General features: G+C 53.7%; 6 protein-coding genes across 6 annotated transcripts; 2 read left to right on the forward strand and 4 right to left on the reverse strand.

The window, feature by feature from the left end:
• Positions 1-129: 129 nt before the first annotated feature.
• Positions 130-989, reverse strand: J4E93_005049 (uncharacterized protein; the record flags this gene model as incomplete). The annotated part of the gene is made up of 3 exons (XM_049342972.1): positions 130-509; positions 565-882; positions 932-989. 3 exons carry the CDS (start codon positions 987-989, stop codon positions 130-132), a joined length of 756 nt encoding a protein of 251 aa, XP_049199972.1.
• A 658-nt stretch (positions 990-1,647) lies between these two features.
• Positions 1,648-3,088, forward strand: J4E93_005050 (uncharacterized protein; the record flags this gene model as incomplete). Its single annotated transcript, XM_049342973.1, has 2 exons — positions 1,648-2,417; positions 2,467-3,088. 2 exons carry the CDS (start codon positions 1,648-1,650, stop codon positions 3,086-3,088), a joined length of 1,392 nt encoding a protein of 463 aa, XP_049199973.1.
• Positions 3,089-3,468: 380 nt separating this feature from the next.
• On the reverse strand, positions 3,469-6,120 carry J4E93_005051 (uncharacterized protein; the record flags this gene model as incomplete). Its single annotated transcript, XM_049342974.1, has 1 exon — positions 3,469-6,120. The coding sequence occupies one exon, from the start codon at positions 6,118-6,120 to the stop codon at positions 3,469-3,471; it is 2,652 nt and encodes an 883-aa protein (XP_049199974.1).
• A 1,544-nt stretch (positions 6,121-7,664) lies between these two features.
• J4E93_005052 (uncharacterized protein) lies at positions 7,665-8,917 on the forward strand (the record flags this gene model as incomplete). The annotated part of the gene is made up of 3 exons (XM_049342975.1): positions 7,665-7,693; positions 7,767-8,001; positions 8,054-8,917. 3 exons carry the CDS (start codon positions 7,665-7,667, stop codon positions 8,915-8,917), a joined length of 1,128 nt encoding a protein of 375 aa, XP_049199975.1.
• Positions 8,918-10,161: 1,244 nt separating this feature from the next.
• Positions 10,162-13,141, reverse strand: J4E93_005053 (uncharacterized protein; the record flags this gene model as incomplete). The annotated part of the gene is made up of 3 exons (XM_049342976.1): positions 10,162-10,281; positions 10,334-12,797; positions 12,852-13,141. 3 exons carry the CDS (start codon positions 13,139-13,141, stop codon positions 10,162-10,164), a joined length of 2,874 nt encoding a protein of 957 aa, XP_049199976.1.
• Positions 13,142-13,413: 272 nt separating this feature from the next.
• J4E93_005054 (uncharacterized protein) lies at positions 13,414-17,108 on the reverse strand (the record flags this gene model as incomplete). The annotated part of the gene is made up of 2 exons (XM_049342977.1): positions 13,414-14,888; positions 14,942-17,108. 2 exons carry the CDS (start codon positions 17,106-17,108, stop codon positions 13,414-13,416), a joined length of 3,642 nt encoding a protein of 1,213 aa, XP_049199977.1.
• Between the last annotated feature and the right edge of the window lie 944 nt (positions 17,109-18,052).

Here is an 18,052-nt window from a genome sequence, read left to right on the forward strand (position 1 = left end):
AGCAATATACTCCTTATGGTAGTATAGACTAGTGTACACATCATGCTACAGTTCATATAGCGTTGTACGCCAGAATTCATCGCTAGACATCTCGGCAAATTGCCGGCTCTCTCTCGTTTCGTAATCCTCCTAGAACGACTCGGCAAGCGTAATCAGACTGAAACGCAACTCGCCTCCGCCGGCCTCTGCCTCGCGCTTGAGGAAGCTCCGTACGCCCAGATCAAGAGCCTTTTCGCTCAGGACATCCTCATCTGGACCCAGCGCGCCACGGTCAAGGGGACCTTTCCGCCGACCGTCAAGCTCCCACAGATGGTTCTTGTCCGACTTGATAAAGCAAACGTAGTGTAGATCGACGTCGGAATCGGCCTCAGGCGCAGCAGTGTCACCACCGGATGCAGCGCTTTGATGTGCGCTCTCGAGAGCTTCAGATTCGTAGAGGAGGTCGGCTCGTTCGACAGGTTTGAGGGGTATCGCGTCGTTGACTAGCTTGGCCAGATTCGAGTCGGGTTCTAAGGCTTTTGTCAGCATGTCTGATGGCTATCTCGGAACACGGCGGCTACTGACTGATGTGTGCACGGGCGGAACCGTTGGAGACACCGTGAAGTAATCCGATTAGACCACAAGCATTTCCAATAGTCTGCTTATACCAGATGACCTCTTCATCGGGGCCATGTCCCTGGTATTCCGGCTTGTCCTTGTCTTCCTGCACGCGAAATGTCTCGTATGTCTTACTGACGGGGAAGACAAGGAGGAGGGCGTGAGCAGGCCGGGGTACGAAAGCAAGTAGTTCGGGCTCGTCTATGCTAAAGACATCGTGGAATGCAAGCTTCTCCGACAGACCAAGCTTGTGGACGAGGGCGGACATGACATCGGGATTATTCTCTGTCGCGCATTAGCTGGCATGTATGCAGTGTATGTGGAAATGTCCTACCCAGAGGAATGAACCTCTTCCTGCCTTTGGGCACATCTGGTGACGATTCGGACGCCATGGCGATGCTGTGTAGAAATGGTGTTGCGGGGAAGGAGAGCTCGACATGTTATACCTAGGTAGACGTGGGGCGCAGGCAGCAAACGACTCGTCATCCAAACTCTCTTTGCCTTCCACAGGCATACCATAGGCTACAGCATCGTCTGCTTAGAAAATCGAGGGGTTTGGCACTGCCTCTTGCATGTTGAGCTTCGAGAGACTGCGGGCGTCATGAGGGAGAAACGATCAAGCACCATCTACTCGTGGAGAGTGGTTCATAACACGATCCATCTCAACCCTTAGCATAACAGCATCATCTTGAGGTGCACTCGACGCGATGCATGCGATGGACACGCGACTTGGAAAACGCGATGGCCTGTGCGGCGACATGGCGGAAGCTTCTGAGCCCCGCGCGGTGACGAAGGACCTGAATTTGACTCACGTGAATCATGCATCTTCGCCGTTGTCCCTCCACTACGCCCTTTTCTCGCATAGTACACATCGGACGGCCTCAATTACCACGGACTAGATATTGCCAGGCTGGAGCATCTTTGATACCGCCTACACATCCCCGCAGATCCATAGCCACTGCGCCCAGTAGCTTTACGGCGGATTTCTTTACCCCACTACAGCCACTTGCCCTCAACTTTTTCCAGCGAACCTTCGCACCACTGCCCACCATGACCACAATCGACGAGACCCTGGTCACCTTCCTCAAGACACACGCGCCCAACAACGCCGCCGACGAGACGGACGCTGTCAAGGCCTCGCAGGCCCTCTACCCCGAAGTCACCTACACCGACGCCGAGAAGACGGAACTCAGTCAATGGCTGATCACTGCCTCCCACATTGCCTCGTCCTCTGAGGATGCCGCCAAAGCCTCCGAGCGCCTGTCATCACTCAACACACACCTCTCGAGCCGAACCACCGTCCTCGGCGCAAAGCCCTCCGTCGCAGACATCGCCCTCTACCAGAAGCTCGCACCAGTAGTCTCAAAATGGAGTGCTGAGGAGAGGACTGGAGAGCAGGGATACCACCACATCGTCCGCCATGTCGACTTTGTCCAGAACTCCCCTGTCTTCGGCCTGAAGCTGGACGACAAGGTCAACATTGACCAGGACAACGTCATCTTCAAGATCAAACCAGTAGACGCAAAGGCCGAGAAGGAGCGCAAGAAGAAGGAGAAGGAGGCGGCTGCTGCCAATGCCGCCGCATCTGGTGCCACGGCTACTACTCTGACTGGCGACCAAGGACAAGCCGCACAAGGAGGCCAGGGAGGCAAGAGCAAGGCGGACAAGGCAAAGGGCAAGGTCGAGGCTGCTGGCTCCGCTGTCGCATCTGCAGTCGTCGGCAACCCAGCGGGCGGCTCAGCAGGCGGTGTTCCAGAAGGTGCGCCGACCGAGAAGAAGAAGAAGGAAAAGAAGGAGAAGCAGCCCAAGCCCCAGAAAGCGTACGTTGTGTCTCTATCCCACGTATACACGCCAACTAACAACGCGCAGTGCGCCAGTCGAGAAGCCCCTCTCTCCCGCCCTCATCGACCTCCGCGTAGGCCACATCCTCAAGGCCGAGACCCACCCCAACGCCGACTCGCTCTACGTATCCACAATCGCATGCGGCGACGCTCCCGGCACAGACAACACCTCAGAGTACGAAGGCCAGGTCGTGCGCACCGTATGCTCGGGTCTCAACGGCCTGATTCCCCTTTCTGAGATGCAGAACCGCAAGATCGTCGCAGTGTGCAACCTGAAGCCCGTTACTATGCGCGGTGTCAAGAGCTGTGCGATGGTACTCGCTGCGTCACCACGCGTTACCGAGGGAGAGGACAGCCACAAGGGACCAGTTGAGCTGGTAGATCCCCCCAAGGAGAGCAAGGCCGGCGACCGCGTCTACTTCGAGGGCTGGGAAGGCGAGCCTGAGCCGGTGCTCAACCCCAAGAAGAAGGTCTGGGAGATGATCCAGCCAGGCTTCACTACAACAGATGGTCTAGAGGTTGGCTTCGATGTTGGCGTCGTACCACAATTGAGCGGCGAGGGCGCGGATAAGAAGACGGGTGTAGCTAAGCTGAGGACCAAGGACGGTCTGTGTAGCATTCCCACTCTCAAGGGAGGTGTTGTGCGATAGATCTGCCTGAGCGTATAAAACAGTCTAGAAAGAACTGTTGGCGCTACCTATAGTTAGGTCTGGTGGACACGTTGACTGTTTCGAAGTACATAGCATGCCACAAAAGTGAGCCAGTCGCACTCCGATACATGAACTAAGTGTCCCCAAAGCCTACTCAGTCCACCCAGTCTACCTTTGATGGATCAACACATTCACAATTGTCACCCAGAAAGTCACTGTAGTCATCAAACCTCATAATCGTCAAGTTAAATTTCAATTCCTAATGCTCTGTAACTATCCTGGGTATACAAACACAATCGTAAAAGCCCGAAGGTATCCAGCAGAAAACAATATAAAACGCCGTCATGCTACATTACGACATCATCCCAGCCATTACGAGCCTAGTCCATTAGGCTCACAGGGTACTCAAAGTCCTTTTCTGCATCCGTCCCGTGTAGCCTGACCTGGTACAGGCACGTGTGACTAGCACCCCAATTGCTCGTCACACGCACCATGGCTTTCGAAACGGGTTCGGACGGCTCGCCAGCGAGGTCGAACGTCTGGAGGTGGTTGGACGCGTGGATGTTGTATTTGAATGATCCGAGGCACTTCCAGGCGGGGCCGTCGAAGCTGGGTGGTGGCGGATCGCGGCAGGTTACCTGGCGGTGGGAGTAGTAGGGGTTGATGGGCGCGTCTGTCTGGACCCAGAGCTCGATGTCGCGGGGCGCGTTGGAGATGTTGCGCGCTGGCATCATGCTCATGGGGACGTGCTCGATGGTGACCTGCTTGGGGATCACGGGACGTGGGATTTTGACGGTGAGTTGGGCTTGGCCGCTTGAAACGGGTGCTTGGCCGGCAGAGCACCAGCAGTCGCCTGGCTCTTCCCACTTTGTCAGCGCTGCCATGGGTGGGTTGCGATTAGGGACGAAGGTCCAGCGGCGGATGAGTCCGTGGAGTCGACCAGCTCGGTCGTTGTATGTTACGGATGACATGTCTGGATCGACAACGGCGCCTAGACCAGGCGAGAAGTAGTTGGGTTTGGTGAGGTGGAGTTCGTAATTTGCGACGAGGTTGGCTTGCGCTAGAGAGTTGAGTCGGATTTGGTCCATCATGGTCTTTCGAGCCTCTGCTTGCACCATCGTCTTGAATTGAGCGCTCTGGGCTCGGATAGCTTCGTCGATCTTCTTGTCGACTTGAGCAGTCAAGTTCTCGTAACGGCGCTCCATGAAGGTGACGAACTCATCACGAGAGACCGCCTGTGGCCAGCTCTCAGTGTGGCTGCGTTCCTGCTGGGCCGTGGTGTCGAAAAGCTCGCCGAGCTTGGTCTTGGTTTGTTCAATGTAGCGCGCCCACTCTTTGTCGCCCATGCTCGAACGTGTCTTGCCAGTCAGTGCCATCCAGAAGTCGTCCGTGATTTCAGAAGAGCCATCCTCATTACGGCGGACAATCATGACTTCAGGAAGCTCCTGCTTGAGATCCTCGATTGTCGTGCGCATATCTGTACGAACATCCTCTACGCGCTGCGTAAGCCGCTTGTCGATGTTGGACATGCGGCCCCATAAGAGGTTGTCGTCACCGTTGTTCTTATATGCTTGAGCCAGCTCAGCTTCGGTGAGTTTGTGCTCGGTCGGAGGGAGGATGAACTCGGTAATCTTCTCATACGTGTGGCTGACTCGAGCGCCAACAGCCTTCACCAATCCAGGCGTTCGCACGGCTGATTCGGGGAACGGTGTGGCCACCGTGGCAGAAGAGATAAGGTAGCTCAACAGCAGTAACCCGGCCAATCCACCAAACGCCCAAATCATAAGCTTTTTCCATTCCCATACCGGCTCGTCAACCTCATCTGGTTCAACATCGCCAAGCCATGCGTTGAGCTCGACTCTGTCCTTTTGGTGCGGGCGGCGTCGCTCCGACTGTCGCTGTGACTGCGATGGCGGGCCTTGTTGTTGAAGTCTGGTCTGCTCCTCGACGATTAGATCTCTTACAGATCCTTCGTTTTCAGCTGACGGAGCGCGTACGGTAGGTCGCTGCACGTTTGCCCTGATATGGGACTGTCCTTGGATGGGTGCCTTGATAGCATTCTCGGCAGGAGTAGGAACCTGAGCCTGGACTGAAGCCCTGTTACGGACCGAACTTTGAGATAAAACAGGGGTAGGTCCTTGGGTCCTTGCTCCATTTACAGTGCGACTGGCAGGTCTGCGACTAGGTACTGCTGGTCTGACGAACGGATCTTGTGCGCCCGAAGTAGCAGCCTCGTGAGTGACGCCGTTCGACTTTGTGTTGTTGGTAGATGTTGTAAGGTCAGGTTTACGGCTCGATGCTGCAGGCTTGGCGAAAGGCGAGCCCATGAATGGATCCTGGGACACTAGCATACCAGCCTCGTGGGCAAGACCGAACGACTTGGTGGTATTGCCGACAGACGCCGCCAGATCATCATCGCTGTGGTCGAAGTCATCACTGTCGATGAAGGAGTAGCCAGGAGTGACCTTTGACTTCGATGCGGGGCTGTTGCGGTTTTGCCTGATGAAGCGCGACTGGCGCTCACTTCCAAGTTCCTCCACGCCTTCATCTTCGTGATTTCGCTGTTCGCTTTGACGGTCCTCCTCTTCCTCATCGTCGGCGTACTTCTCCATCTGGTTTTCCATAGCCTGGGCGAATCCTGTGGCAGGAGCGGCTGGAAGCTTATCTGGGGCACCAGTACGACCGCTCGCGCCATAGGCATTTGATCTGCGACTGGCGACCTTGGTTAAAGTGGTTGTAGTACGTTTCGCTGCGGCGGAAGCTGTGGCATTGGTGACAACTGAATCTGCAACAACAGAGTTTGCCTTTTGACTGAGGCGATCTGAGCGACGGTTACGTCCTCCGGGCGTGCGCGCCTCTCCATTAGCACGTTGCGACATGGCGGCGATGAGCTCGTCAAGATCGCGGTTGAAATCTGGGAGTGATGTGTCGCCAGCAAAATCGAAACCAAGCACAGGAGAAGGGGGCTGGATTGCTTGCTGAGGTTGTGTAAGTAGTTGGTCGTTGGAAGATTGGGTTGCTGGGGCGGTCATGTAGAAGAAAGAAAAGACGCCAGAGGACTGGAGTCGTCCAACAATAGCTGTGAACAAAGAGAATAGCCAGATTCGCGACAATGACGAAACAATAGAAAACAGAACGGGTTGCCCATTTGCTGCCAAGCTGCAGCCAGCTGGCGAAAATTTGCGCGGTGAAGACGAGGTGAAGGTGAATCAGGACTACACGTGCATACAGCCTCGCAATGCATGGGAGAGACATGGGCACATCGCAAAGACATGGGTAGGAAAATCGCGCCAACTTACACCTCGGCCTGAGACCCAACTTCTGCGCGTCCTATTTGCGCGATTGCGGGCGCGTTGCGTTCCAACTCTTGCTCTTTAACACTTTCGGTGACGGTATTGTAGATGGCGGGTTCCTGCAGTGGGTCCGTAAACACGTGGACAAGCCTTCACGCGTCGAAGCCGGCAGATGCGCTGTGGGACTAAACTCGATGGAGAAACTTCTGGCGCTCGTTCATGTGTATGTTGCGACACGCGATCATGTTCCTAGGATCCGGCGCGATGTTGTTCTGTGTGTATTGATGGGTGACAATGAGGTTGATGAAAGTTCGAGGTCGCGCTTTGAGGTGCAAGGGTTCAGCCTGTCCGCAAGCCGCCGCAACCGGTAGGTTAAGCGAGGCTGCGCTCCATCCGGCGGTGTGTGACATGGCATTCTTTGACGCGAAAAACTAACTCTTACGAGACACAAGCAGACAGGAGCAAGAATAACAAGCTGGGAGAGATGGAGCACCCCTCAGAGACGACTGGGAGCTAGTGTCTCCGCTACCACAAGACATGGATGATGCATGAAATTTCCGGGCCCAGCTGGAAGCGGAGCACAAGACCCTGAGAGCCACAACGCTTATTCCGCCTGCTCGCATGTACCTGCGTCACCCAAGTCTAGTCCAGAGGATACGTCGTACGGCCATTTGGTGACTGGCGCATGTGTCCAAAAGACTGGGAGTGGCTGGTCAAGTCCACGCAGCAACTCATGGACTGTGGGTGGGTTGCTATCATGATCTACAGGGCTGACAGGCAAGCACACCCGCAATCGGCCCACACTGTCACAGCCCTTGCTCTTACAACTCTACCAAACTCGACATGATCATATCCTACATGATAGACATTGTATCTACCATCCTCGCAACACGTGTTCCCAGCATTTTGGCAGAGCAGAACACGAGATGATGAAGTTGTAGCTGGTGCAACCTGTGGACGTCTCCAGTGCGTACAAGTAATCTGCGGCGCATACATGTGTCTAGCGAAGAATAATATGCTAAATAGTGGAAGATTGTAGAGGTCTATGGGAAACACATGTCTGGCGATGGCTATGAGAAAGCCAGACCATCCTTGCCGGATGAGGAAATCTATCCGCACGCGGCTCTTCTCTCTTGCCTAGTGGCACAGCCCATGAACCCAGCATCTTGTGCTGCCGCGTTTTTATATATCTGCAACCTCGCAATCAAACGCAGACCCCGAATCGCATAAGAGTGACAGATCCCCAGATCCCTTCTCTACTTTCCATACCTCAAGTTATCACAATGGTTGTAGGATCCGTTCTCGTCACCGGGTAAGCTACCCCTCCACCCCTCCACGCAGCTTCAAGACAGCATCATGGGCAATTGGTACTAACAATGGCTCAGTGGTACCGGCTACATTGGCTCTTTCACAGCTCTCGCCCTCCTCGAGGCCGACTACAAGGTCGTCATCGTCGACAACCTCTACAACTCTTCCCCAGAAGTCGTCAACCGCATCGAGCTCATTTGCGGCAAGCGACCTGCCTTCTACCAATGCGATGTCACAGATGAGGCTGCGCTCGACAAGGTGTTCGAGGAGAACCCAGATATCGACAATGTCATCCACTTCGCTGCTTTGAAGGTGCGCTTCCTTTCCAACTACTGTTCAACCATCCCAAACTAACGCCTCCTAGGCCGTTGGAGAGTCTGGCGAGATTCCTCTGACCTACTACCGCGTCAACGTCGGCGGCTCCATTGCGCTCCTCTCCTCCATGGTAAAGCACAATGTCACAAACATCGTGTTCTCTTCCTCTGCGACCGTCTATGGCGACGCGACGCGCGTCCCCAACATGATCCCGATCCCCGAACACTGCCCCATCGGCCCGACCAACGTATACGGCCGCACAAAGTCCACCATCGAAGGTGCCATCACAGATACCATCGAGGCCGAGCGCAACAATGCGAAGAAGGCCGGCAAGGACGAGAAGGAAATCAAGAAGTGGAACGCTGCGCTACTGAGGTACTTCAACCCCGCCGGTGCGCATCCCAGTGGCATCATGGGCGAGAACCCTCTGGGTGTACCATACAATCTACTCCCCTTGTTGGCGCAAGTTGCGATCGGCAAGCGCGACAAACTGCTCGTCTTCGGTGACGACTACAAGAGCAAGGATGGCACAGCGATCCGCGACTACATCCACGTCCTCGACCTAGCGCGGGGTCATCTCCAGGCGCTCAACTACCTGCGCGAACAACAACCCGGTGTCAAGGCATGGAACCTGGGTACCGGCAAGGGCTCAACCGTCTTCGAGATGATCAAGGCCTTCAGCACCGTTGTCGGACGCGACCTGCCATATGAAGTTGCACCACGGAGACAAGGTGACGTGCTCGACCTGACAGCGAACCCAACACTCGCGAACAAGGAACTAGACTGGAAGACGGAGTTCACACTGGAGGATGCTTGTGCCGACCTGTGGAAGTGGACAGAGAACAACCCAGAAGGTTACGAGCAGCAACCACCAAAGGAGTTCGTGGACGCGCTGAAGAACAAGAAGGCCTGAGCTAGGGGAGTGAAAGTGGAAGGGTATGTGCTTTCTAGGAAGTGACACCTGCATTAGCATCTTGGAGATGAATGCTGAAGCGTTATATTTTACATAGATATGCTGGACATAATAGTTGAACCAGATATGGTATAAACGCAAATTTTGATTACTTGAACGTTACGATACGAGGCCCGCAGTCCCAGAAAGATAGCCGATGTCTCTGAAACTCTGAGCATATACCGTTTGACCAACAGCTCAGATCACCCAACGTCCATCATCACTGTTAAACTTTGGGAAAAATGAATGTCCAAAACATGCTAACACCAACAACAAGATAAAGAAAAGCAGCCAAGCCCTATCTCACCTAGCGATATCTCCGAACTTGAATGCAGTATAAAACCTTGTGCCCACTGCGCTTCTCTCTTTCTCTCCTTACGTCTTTGATTCCTCGATTTCCAAAAAGAGCCAGACAAAAACGCTGTGTGCGGAGACAGCTTTTGGCCAGAAACTTTCCATTCCACGCTGCCATGTGTGGAGACGCTGTCTTGCAAAAAGACTCTTTACAAAAGACCATCATCCCAAAAGCCTATGTGTGAGATGGTCAAAAACTCCTGGCTCAATCATGATGCCAAATCCCGTCTTTGCCTAGTTAGCCATAGCATGTTGAGTGGGAGACATATAAAAAGTACCTCTTGTTACGCTCTATCTCACTTCTCCAATATTTGCAATATCGAAACGTCAAAAAGACCAAAAGGCGGAACAGATGAACTCATGGAGCGGAAGAGAGGGACGTACCTCCAAAACACCTTGTTTTGCTTTCATGCATTTGACCCTCATCAACTCCAGAGATAGCACCAAAAGCCAGTCCGTTCTCGCACATGTCCACCTTTCCGATCGACAGATCAGTAGCTGTATAAAAGAGCATTCCCCTCTTCTCTTCCTTCCTCTTCACGACTCTGTAACTCGAGAGTTTATTCGAAATTCACACACCACCTTGTTCATGAGACTGCAAGAGGAGCAGCACATCACACATGATCGCGTTCCCGTCCATGTTCCTTCAACCCAAACAACTCAAGAAAAAAAACCATGTGTTTCAAGTGTCCGATTCGGGTATAACATTATCAAACATAAGCCACTGCGGTATCCAAAATGCAGCTCTCATGACAACTGCATGGCTATGCGAACGCTCAAAACAAAGCCGAAGCTCAATCGATGCATTCGCGTGCTCATCTCCATCATCGTAATCACATTCCCACCAACGCCTAAGCAATGTCCTCAATCGGGCAGTTTGGATGCAACACGTAGACCACCTTGTCGTTACCCTCAGCCTGGCCCTGCTCGTCTGCGAGTCCTTCACCCCGGATCAACATGAGGTATTGTTCCTGTGGATTTTGTTAGCACACAGATCATCAAAAGTTTCATGTGGTTTCGTACCTTTACGACCTTCTTCAGCACCTTCTTAGCGAGCGCCCTCTCCCTCTCCAAGTCCTCTTGCGTCTCCATCTCGTTCTCCTTCTGCTCGAGGTACCAGATGAGCAATTCTTCCTCTTCGACACCGTCTTGTGTCTCTTCTTGGTCCTCGTTGACACGCTTGACAAACATGTTCCGCATAGCGACATATTTGTCGTGGGTGATCTTTGTTTTCTCACGCGGCGCAACGGCTGGAGTCGCTGTTCGGTCTCGAGAGGTGTCTTCCTGGTCGTCCATCGGCGCATCAGCCTCCTGCTCTGCAGCAGCTGCAGCGGCGAGCAACGCTTCATCATCATCGTCCTCAACTTCGACATCATCCTTCTCGACTGAGATGATGGATTGACGGAGAAGATTGTAGGCTTCTTTGACGAACTCGGGGGTGATGTCGCTGACGCAGTTGGCCTTGGCGATAGCCTCTGAGAGACGGATCATACTCTCAAGTTGACGAACAGTAATACGGTAGCTGTTGCGACCGATGCCACCTTGCGCATCGTCTGCTCGCAGCTCCTTGTATTTCTCGACGAGCGTTTCTCTTGCCTCATCAGTAAACTCTGGTCTGAATGTCCTTGCGAACCGGATGTAGCGCTGCAGCTGCTCAGTGTTGAACTCTGGGTCCACAGCTTCGTCTCGGTGCTGGTGGATGCCGACGATGTGCTCGGCAAGATGGCGGTCGACAGCCTCGTCGCACTCATCCAACACTACGAAGAACAGATCGAAACGTGACATGATAGGGGCAGACATGTTGACGTTGGCGCGTAGCGTCGTCTTGCGGTTGTAGCGTCCACCGACGGGATTGGCTGCTGCAAGGATAGAGGTTCTGGCGTTGAGCGTGGCCTGAATACCAGCCTTTGCAATGGAAATGGTCTGCTGTTCCATAGCTTCGTGAATAGCGACTTGATCGGCGATGTCCATCTTGTCGAACTCATCGATAGCGCAGATACCGTTGTCAGCAAGCATGAGCGCACCGGCCTCGATCGTGAACTCTCCGGTCTCCTCATCCTTGACTACTGCAGCTGTAAGACCAGCAGCCGAAGATGCCTTACCAGATGTGTAGACGGCGCGAGGAAGGAAGCTGCAGATGTACTTCAAAAATTGTGACTTCGACGTCGAAGGATCACCGACGATACAGATGTTGATGTCTCCACGCAGCGCCATTCCCTCAGGTGTCTCCTTCGACACACCACCCATCAATTGAAGGAGGAGTCCCTTTTTGATGACTTGGTGGCCGTAGACCATGGGCGCTATCGAGTCGACCAATCGCATGAAGATGTTGGGCTTGTGTACCATGTCCTTGAGATCTTGAATCTCCGCAGCAGTCAGGGTACCAAGATACTCCTCCTGTGCCTCCTCGCCGCTTGTCGCATTTGACTCGATCTGACCCTGACCAAGGGACGCGAGAATGTTGCTTGCCTGACCTGTCAAGTGGTGGTTGGAAGTCTGCCCTGGAGTAGAGTGATCTGGCGAGACCATGCACGCCAAGAAAGACATGCGGTATGTCAGATCGCGCACACCAAGGGCTTTGAGACCGCTGACACCCGACCCACCGACATCGTTGCCTCGCGTGGTGTTTGCTGTATCTCTTTGCGCTTGTGGGCGCACACCTGGTACGCGGAACTGGCTGACGTCGGGGATCACGATCACTGTGCCGGTGAAGATACACTTCTCGCCAGCCTTCGCTCGATCCACCATCTCTCCTCGTAGGATGACGTCCATGGTTCGGGGCATACTGCCAGTGGGTATCTCTGAACTGTTCTCCTGAATGCGCACTTTCTGCCAATCTACAAACGTCGACTGGCGAATGTCGAGACGCCAGCCCTCCCTGTTCATGCAGGTTATGTTGGGACATTGTGTCGGTTCGGTGTATTTGAAGGTCTGTTCGATGTTCGGTACGACGGTGTTGCAGATCTCGCATACGAAAGTGGCCATTGAAAGCTCTGGTCGGACTTCAGACGTTCGTGTTGCTGTGCCAGAAATGGAAAGCAAGCTGCCGATTGATGTGGTCCGGAGCTGGCGAATGCGGGAAACGAGAGGGAGGTTGTAGAAAGCCAAGGTAAACAGCTTGTCTGTCTGCTGGTTCGAGGTCTTCTCGTTGAGGCTCTCATTTTGACTCGTAGCGTTGCCGGAATTTGATGTGCCCGCCGCAGAGGCAGTTGAGGCGGGCTGCTTGTGCTGGCGGAAGTACTTGGGCTCGTACTTTGCGATAAGGTTGTGGAGCGACCGGACCATATATGGCAGAAAGCGGTAGTACTCGCTCGCGATAGCCGCGGCAAGAATGCCATCTTCGTGCCTGAGGAGGTGCGTGTAGTCGACGTAGAGGGTAGAGAGTCCGTACAGTCGCATGCCCCGTATTTGGGCGATGTAGTACTTGTCTGTGGTGGGCACGGCGCTCGATGTGGGAAGAGCTGAGGATGAAGGGTCTTCTGTGTAGCTATTTCTTCGTCAGTATGCTTGACAGCATCAAGACTGCTGTCGTGAAGCTCACTTTTCGAGGAACTCCTGGAACCGCAACGAAAGCGTCTCTCCCGTCACGTCCACCACCTTGGGGATGTCTGTTCGCGGGGCATTTGTGCGCCTTCCTGGTACTCGCGCTCCGATAATCTCGTCATCAGGGTCTCCTTCTACATCGCTGTTGGCGCCGGCGCTTTCAGAGGGGGGTCCGCGGGGTCTCGCAGACGAAGATCGCATCTGCGGTGTCCGTGCATCGTTGCCGTACGCGCTGGAAGGAGTGGGCGCGGCATCCGAATTCAGTGCGAGATCGAGTAGGGACGACATGGTGTGTGTATGGGTATCTGATGTGGGGTGCTGTTGATACAGGGAGACTCGCGGGGACGGTAAACACGCGAAAACGCGGTCGCGCTGTCCGAATGGGGAAATAAGTGTGGGTCTGTGCACACCATCCAAGCATCACGCGAAGAACAGCAGAGAGCTTCATACTTAACACGGCCACACAAAGAAGAGGCAGTAAATCTTAACTCAATACATGCTAATTAACGTCCGAAGGTATCTTACACACTCTCTTAACTAAGACACTCCCGAGGTCAAGATCAACCCCATGTTCCGCCACCACCTCTGCCAGCCCTCCTCTGCGCACTTAATCTCCAATCATCTTCCCCTGCAAACTTGTTGTGCAAGGGCTGAATCCTCTCAGCCTTCTTCCGCTTACTCAACCTGTCGGTTGGCGCGACCTTGAAGAACGTCGGCGCTGCTTCAACGAGCCACTTCGGCTCGATAGCACTGCAGAAATGCATATATTCTTTCGTCGTCTCCACGAGTGAGTGGTATATGACGTGTTCAGCAGGCTTGCCAAACAGTGAGGAGGAGGGATGCAGGTAGACGGGTGTGCCTTCAACGAGCGTCTTGTAACCCTCGGCAGGATCTTTGCGTGCGGAGTTGCGGAAGAAGCCCGAGCACAGCGCTTGCCGGACCTTGATCGTGTTGCGACCGCATGAAACGACTTGATGCTTGTGTCGCGCCATAATCTGCAGTAACTGGTTTCGCACGTCGCGCACACGCTGCATGTTCTTGGGTATAACGAAATTCTCTTGACACCACGGCGTACTGAATCCACCCTGTTTCCAACCATTGTACACATTGAGAAGGGTGATATGATCGCCGGAAGGATCGTTGAACTTCTGCTTCTTCTGGTCGGCTTGTTGTTGCTTCTCGCGTGGACGATGAAAGACGCTCTGAGTAGCGCTGATCATGGCGACAATGGTCAAGATCTCATCTGAGCATTGAAGCTCAACGGACTTGATGAGTGATTTTGACAGGGATGGATCCATTGGGAAGTCGGCCATCTGTCGACCGAGACGCGTTAGCAGGCCTTCATCGTCCAGTGCGCCCAACTGATACAGCTCCTCCAGGGCTGTCAACATGGTATTTGTAGGCGGTGGATCCATGAAGTCGAAGTGTAATAAATCGTTGATGCCCATAGCCTTGAGCATCAAAATCGTGTTTGACAAATTTTGGCGCTGGATCTCCGGAATCGTAGTTGGCAACATTTCGTTCTGGAATGCGGCCTCGGTATACAGGCGGAAGCACTTTCCTGGTCCTGTTCTGCCTGCTCGTCCACTCCTTTGGCGAGCCTGGGCTTGCGAAATCGGGGTAATCTGCAGTCGATCCATTCCTAGCTTTCCGTCATAGGAACTTTGTTTGACAAAACCAGGGTCCACGACATAGTAGATGCCGTCTATAGTCAGACTGGTCTCAGCGATATTGGTAGCAATGACGACTTTGCGCGTGCCGTTGGGGGCAGGCTCAAAGATACGAGAGGCCACTTCCGACGGCAAGGCACCGTAAATAGGCAGAATCATCAATTCTGGTACGTTTGGACCCAAAGCTTTCATACGCTCTGATATGATCTCGCATGAGGAGTCAATCTCCTCTTTACCCGTCAGGAACAGCAGAATGTCACCTGCTGGCTCCGTCAAGTGGATCTGCATGACCGTGACCAGCGCCGCGTCGAGGTAGTCAGACTCTGGCTCTTTACTGTACATGACCTCTACCGGGAAAGTTCGACCTGCAGAGAAGTCAGTGTTTGTCTCACATGCGTTTCGTGGAGCGAAAACTTACCTGGAATTGAGAAGATAGGACACTTGTAGAAGTACTCCGAGAACTTGTCGGCATCCAAAGTGGCACTGGTTACTATGAGCTTCATATCCGGGCGTCGTTTGAGTGTCTTTTTCAGCAGTCCAAACAAGACGTCAGTAGCAATTGTACGTTCGTGGGCTTCGTCAAGCATGATGCAGCTGTACTTTGACAGCATGGGGTCCAACAGGATCTCACGCTGCAAGATACCGTCCGTCATGTACTTGATACGGGTATCTGGCGAAGTCTTATCCTCGAAACGAATCGTGTAACCAACCTCATTACCGAGAGCGCAGCCAACTTCCTCAGCGACACGCTTGGCAACACTCATGGCTGCTACACGCCTGGGCTGGGTACAACCGATGACCAGCTCGTTACCGTAGCCAGCCTCGGCCAAATACTGGGTCATCTGCGTGGTCTTTCCGGATCCAGTGTCACCGACCACAATCAGGATCTGGTGCTTGGCAATAGCTTCAAGAAGTTGGTTCCTGAACTTGAAGACAGGCAACGACTCTCGTTGCTCTTTGATGCTCATGTTTGTACGTTTGCCAAATGAGGTTTCCCTGCTGTTCGTAGAGATCTTCTTCCACTCCGGTAACGCTTGGCTGGGTTCGTTCGTGCGGGTGTTGCGGAGATCGCTGGCGAATTGTCGTTGTTGCGCCATGGGATCGTTCCACTGACTGCTCAAGTCAACATTCGCCGCCTCCTTGGCGGCCTTTTCTTGGGCTTCCTGTTGTTTGAGGTCACGACGTTCCTTCGCCAATGTATCACCAGCCATTGCAGCGCGGTTGAGCGAGCCATCAGGCGCTTTAACAACTCGAATCGGTGACAGCTCCAGGGATTGCTTGGTCTGACCGGCCAAGAAGGGTGGCTCTTCCTCACGGACTTCAATATCAACATCCTCTTCTTCTTCAAAACCGCCTTCGCCATTGATGTGCGCGTTGAAATCCTCGTCGATGTCGGGGTAGTCGGACTTCGGTATTACACCAGAAGCAATGAGTTGTTTTATTTCCCAACGCTCTGGTGAGGTCATGCGCTTCCGCATTCCGTTCTTGCGACTGTTGAAACCGTCCTCCACCACTGGAACGGAGCTGTCAAGCCCTGGTATTCCTCCGAGTCCCTGGGAGTTTGCGCCTGTGCCGAAGGACGCTATGCGTTTGCCAGGATCAAGATCTTGACCGGTCCGCTGATCCACCTCTTTCATCGACAGCGAAATTCTGTTATTCTCGTTCTTGATGACTTTGACCTTGACCTCTTGCCATCTCGATACGAGGTCGGAAGGGTGGTTCACCCGGCCCTCCATCATTTGTGTGACGTGCACCAGCCCATCGACCTTGCCCTTCACGCCTTGTAGATTGACAAAGCATCCAAAGTCCTTGACACCTGTGACCTTGCCATCGTACACTTTGTATAACACGGGTTCGTCGTCAAGCTCGGGGGTAGGTGGTCGTCGGAATTCGTCTAGATCTTCGTCGCGGTACTTCTTGCGGCTTCGTTGCTTATTGTTTGGCTTTACGGTCCGCGTGCGGCCAAATTCGTCCTCGAAGACCAGCTCGTCGTTCTGCTGTCTGCCTCGTCGCGGACTCCTCGATCGCGAGCGCGAGTACGACCGGTCTCTCTGCCTGTGTCGCTTGCTCCTGCTCATGTCGTCGTCGCTGTCGTATGGGCTCATGCTTCTTTTCCGCGATCTCTCCTTGGGTTTGCTGCTTGGCCCCTTCCCTGCCAGTCCCTCCAGCATCGCAAACGTGTCGTCTAATGCATCGATCTGTGTTGTTTCCTTCTCGGGCTCGTCGTCTGCCACCTCATATTCCACGTCCTTGTCCGGGATCGCCAGGCCCTTGAAGACGCGCGTTTTGCGGTCTGTCGCATCGGTGCCGTTTTGCCCATTTGCGCCAGCTTCTTTTGCTCCCTTGTTCTTGTACTTTGGATGAAGCGTCAATATGAGACGGTCAATGCTCTCCACCAGACTCTGAGGAAACTCTGCGCCCATGGCCTCCAGCTGGTTCTTGAAGTCTGTGACGCCTTTGCAGTTCGCGTGCTGATCGATAACGAACTCGGCGAGCGTCTTATCCGAAACACCGACGTGGTTCTGGATTTCGGAGGTGACCTTCGAGACGAGCGATAAGAACTCGAGGTTCGCGAGATCGTCCATGGCTGCGATTTGGCCTGCGGCGCGCTTTTCTGTGGAATGTTGGAGTGTAGGATATGGTCTGCAGACTACATCAACTTGAAAAGATGCAAAGTGAATGGCTCAACGTCAACGTAGGCTTCCAAATGTTCAGTCTTTTTTTCTTGTATGAGGTGACCTCGCGCGCGGCGCGCGTTCGTTTGGATAGTCGGGGTGTAGGATATGGGGATGCCGTGGTCGCAGGGAGGATTCTGGATGTTTCTAGGTTTGGAGATGTCGCGCGGAAATGCTATGCGACGACTATTCTTCCTCCCGGTGTAGCTGCGGAAGAGGAGTGTGAATGGCTGAAGGTGTTGGATCGTCAAGAAAGTTGATGCGGCTCGGCGGCGATTTCGCGCTAGGCTCCAGTCCCCGCGCTGGCGCCGTTCCCAAGTTCCACGATATCCTGCATCCATGAATCTTTCGACCACCGACAACCAACTCCTCGTCCGCATCGCTCAATCTTCCAGCTGTCCCAGCGTACCTCGTGATACTCACGATCACTGTCACAATGGTGTTTGCACGCATACATCAGTTTATCCAGAGGACGCACGAGAGAATGTTACAGCAACCCTTGAAGACCACGTTCATCCTACTCCTCTTCAATTACGGAGGTTATCGATTTATCTCTCACTGGAACCCAATACTCGAACGAGCGCGCATAGCCAAACAGGCGGAAATGGGACAGGCGGGCACAATGACGGAGGGCAATAAGGCGCATACATACGCTCCGGACACTGCTGCAAGGACACGAGTGGAAGCTAGAAAAGAATCTAGTGGAACCTCGATTCAATGGATGAACGTGAACGGTGTACCCATCCCATTCATCGGACCCAAGTCGACCGGTTGAGAACGACATTTTGCTGGTGCATCGACAAATGTTTGACTGAATTTCATCATGCGTCGAATGTAAGCCTTGGCTTTAGTGT

The sequence above is a fragment of the Alternaria ventricosa genome (genome assembly GCF_023758065.1).
Source record: "Alternaria ventricosa strain BMP 2768 chromosome Unknown scaffold_7, whole genome shotgun sequence".
In the NCBI taxonomy this organism is placed as follows: Eukaryota; Fungi; Ascomycota; class Dothideomycetes; order Pleosporales; family Pleosporaceae; genus Alternaria; species Alternaria ventricosa.